The sequence below is a fragment of the Bradysia coprophila genome (assembly GCF_014529535.1).
Source record: "Bradysia coprophila strain Holo2 chromosome X unlocalized genomic scaffold, BU_Bcop_v1 contig_45, whole genome shotgun sequence".
Lineage (NCBI taxonomy): Eukaryota > Metazoa > Arthropoda > Insecta > Diptera > Sciaridae > Bradysia > Bradysia coprophila.
The window spans coordinates 380,006-383,297 of NW_023503339.1; the positions used below are offsets into that span (position 1 = coordinate 380,006).

Below are 3,292 nucleotides of genomic sequence, written 5' to 3' on the forward strand. Positions count from 1 at the left end.
TTGTTGAAAAAAAATTAAATTTGGGTCCTTGGACTAAGGCCACTACTAGGGCCCTATGTGTATTTTACATATAACTCGAGCAAATTTCATCCGTTTTTCGTAATTTTTGTTTCATTTGGAAGGTAATCAAAGGCCGAATAGAATGTTGTTGAAAAAAAATTAAATTTGGGTCCTTGGACTAAGGCCACTACTAGGGCCCTATGTGTATTTTACATATAACTCGAGCAAATTTCATCCGTTTTTCGTAATTTTTGTTTCATTTGGAAGGTAATCAAAGGCCGAATAGAATGTAGTTGAAAAAAATTTTAAATTTGGGTCCTCGGACTGAGGCCGATACTAGGGCCCTATGTGTATTTTACATATAACTCGAGCAAATTTCATCCGTTTTTCGTAATTTTTGTTTCATTTGGAAGGTAATCAAAGGCCGAATAGAATGTAGTTGAAAAAAATTTTAAATTTGGGTCCTCGGACTGAGGCCGATGCTAGGCCCTTCAAAAAAATAAAATTTTAGGGCGATTTGAAATTTTTGTTTCATTTGAAAGGAACGTCGTACGGGGCTTCGTAATTGCGCTATGCGCAATTTGTAAGATGTACATATTACATAATAATTTTACTTTAACTACATTAACCGGCGCAATAGGCTTACGGTCAAAGTAGGGTGACAAACGCACTAGGGTCACGCACGCAATAGATATACGCGTTTGTACGGGGCTCAGTCGCCGCAAACGCTCCGACTGTTCTGATGGCTCGTTTCTTTAGAAAAAAACTTATTTGCTGCTAATATGGTCACACCGCTGAGTGTTCTTGCTGTGACCTAACAATGTTTAAGTTCACGGTTGCGCCTTCCAGCACTTAATCTATGTCTATGAAAAAACCTCCCTGTCAAAATCGGATACATTTTGCCAAACTTATCTTGGAACGTCTGAATAGATCAAGTTCATTCTTCAACCGCAGTCCAAATATTGTATTCTTACACACGCAGACTTCAAATGTCGGAAAACATTGTCTGAAAAATTTATTGTAAATTTATTTTTGAAAATGAATGCTTCAACAGTGGAAGTTCAATGATGCCATCTATACCAAAAAAAAAACACATCGTGTCAAGGTTTCAAAGTTTGATAATAGCATCTGCTGTTGCATTCATGTCAAACGTCATCCGACCATCGAGTGCGTTATGATTATGTAATATTTGTCCAGTCGTGACTATTTTCTGTGTACTACAGTGAAAATAAAATCGGAGAAAAATGTAAGTGCTCAATATCAGATCCGATTTTTCTTCTATACTTTTGTTTGATCTACTCGCAGAATGGTGAAACGAAAGATCAAAACGGCAATGACCCATATGGCGGTAAAACGTCGTAAAGTCCGTCCATCCGGCGATCCAAAATCTTCAGAAGATCATACTTTGACTAGTGTCCTGAGCCTGAACGACGATTGCCTGCAGGAAATTTTCATGTATTTGGATTCCAGTGATCTGCTGAATACCATTAAAACGAATTCTCGTTTCAAGTATGCGTGCGAACAAGTGTTTAAGCGAAAATACTGTGGCACGCAATTGGTGATTCTGTCGAATCTCGATAAGTGGTCTAAAATGAACCTCAGCATGAAGAGCTTAAAGTTTTCGGTAAACATTTCGAATCATTTTGGCCATTTGATTTCGAAGCTGCGCATACGGTTTAAGTTGAACAAGATTGATGGCTTACTGGATGCTATTGCTGCAAATTGTGATGAAAATTTGCTCGAGCTGGAATTGGAACATGTGGGCGCGTATGTTATAAAAAAGTCATTGCTGTACGTCAGTGGTCTACAAAAGATGCAATCGTTTTTGAGCAATTTGAGTAATCAGTTCCCAAACCTTCATCGTCTCAAAATTCATTATCGTAACGTGAGGAATGCTTGTCCATATTCGAAAGCAATTATACAGTCCATACCATCAGTGAATTCATTCGAAGTCACAGAGGAAGTTGCTGGAAAGTTTTTCACCGAAAAGGCACTGAAGAAGTTTGTCCGATTGAATCGGCAAATAGAAAGTCTTAGTATTCGCGTTGACGAATATGAATTGATCGACTCGGAACGATCATGGAATATTAGCATCGGATTTATTCGATGCTTGGATGAATCATTGCCGATGCTAAAACGCCTGGAAATTAATCGCGTTTCAATACGGTATCTCCCGAATGTGGGATTCGGGCTCATAAAACCGGACAAGTATCCGATTGGATTCAAGAATTTAAAAGAACTGAAGTTCTACAGTTTCTTGGAGTACCACAATGCTGACGTGGGATTCATGTCATTTCTGAGCGATTCAATTGAAGTGTTGAAGCTATCTACATTCGATTCCAATGCCACTCGCTTTAATCAAAGCATCGCTCAATTTAAGAATTTGAAAGTTTTACGCCTGGAATATCCAATGGACGATGCAGCTACCTTTCTGACTAGCGAACAATTAGCTAGAACAGTTTGGACGAAATACGGCGTAGAGCAACTGATCCTGAACAACCGGAATCTAACAAAAATATGCTTGCTACTACATCCTTCCGATTACGGTTCCGAAGCGCTTAACAATATCTTTGGAGGTGTCACTGAATACACAGATGATGATGGAGTTCAGTGGGATGTGCGTCGGCTATTGTTTGGCTATTCGTTTCAAAAGAAGTTGATCACTTAGAAAATTGGTGTACGCTTTCTAGTTGAAGCGCAACAATGATGTAACACGTTCATTATCAATGTTTAGTTTTTTGTTTCTTTAATTACAAAATAAATTCTGAGAAGTTTATCGCTAAGATCTGCGTTATATTTTCCGACACCGTCGAACGAGCCAAATTATTTCCTTATGAAATTGAAAGCCATCTTGCTACGTTAAAGGGATAACTGACTTGTTGTTACTTCCAGCACTCGTAATGTACATTTAGATGATCAAATCTCAAACTGTAGTTAGCAGCCGTTTACGGAATTATGCTTAACACTTGTTTACTTTGTGTTATGACTGAGCCTCAGGCGACAACGCACAGGTGCGAAAAAATAAAATGGAAATCATCTTGCGAAAAACCTCTGTTCTCGATATCACGAAGTTTAAAAAATACAACGAAAGAATCCACTTCCATCGATTTCATCTATTTTCCATTTAGACACTGTCAGTTGTCAATTTCTTATGCGAAATACCAACGCACTTCAAGCATGAGTGTTCATAGCGGTCAGCTGCATAGAGTGCTCTATTTTTCATAAAAATGGTTTTACAGTGTTTTGCGTTTGTACGATACACTGTTCAATTTCAGTACTCTATTTAGAGTAC

The 3,292-nt window shown here is 38.2% G+C and overlaps 1 protein-coding gene across 1 annotated transcript; it reads left to right on the plus strand.

The window, feature by feature from the left end:
• Positions 1 to 1,119: 1,119 nt before the first annotated feature.
• LOC119070108 lies at positions 1,120 to 2,783 on the plus strand. The gene is made up of 2 exons (XM_037174422.1): positions 1,120 to 1,246; positions 1,306 to 2,783. The coding sequence occupies exon 2, from the start codon at positions 1,307 to 1,309 to the stop codon at positions 2,666 to 2,668; it is 1,362 nt and encodes a 453-aa protein (XP_037030317.1). The 5' UTR covers positions 1,120 to 1,246; position 1,306; the 3' UTR covers positions 2,669 to 2,783.
• Positions 2,784 to 3,292: the final 509 nt, after the last annotated feature.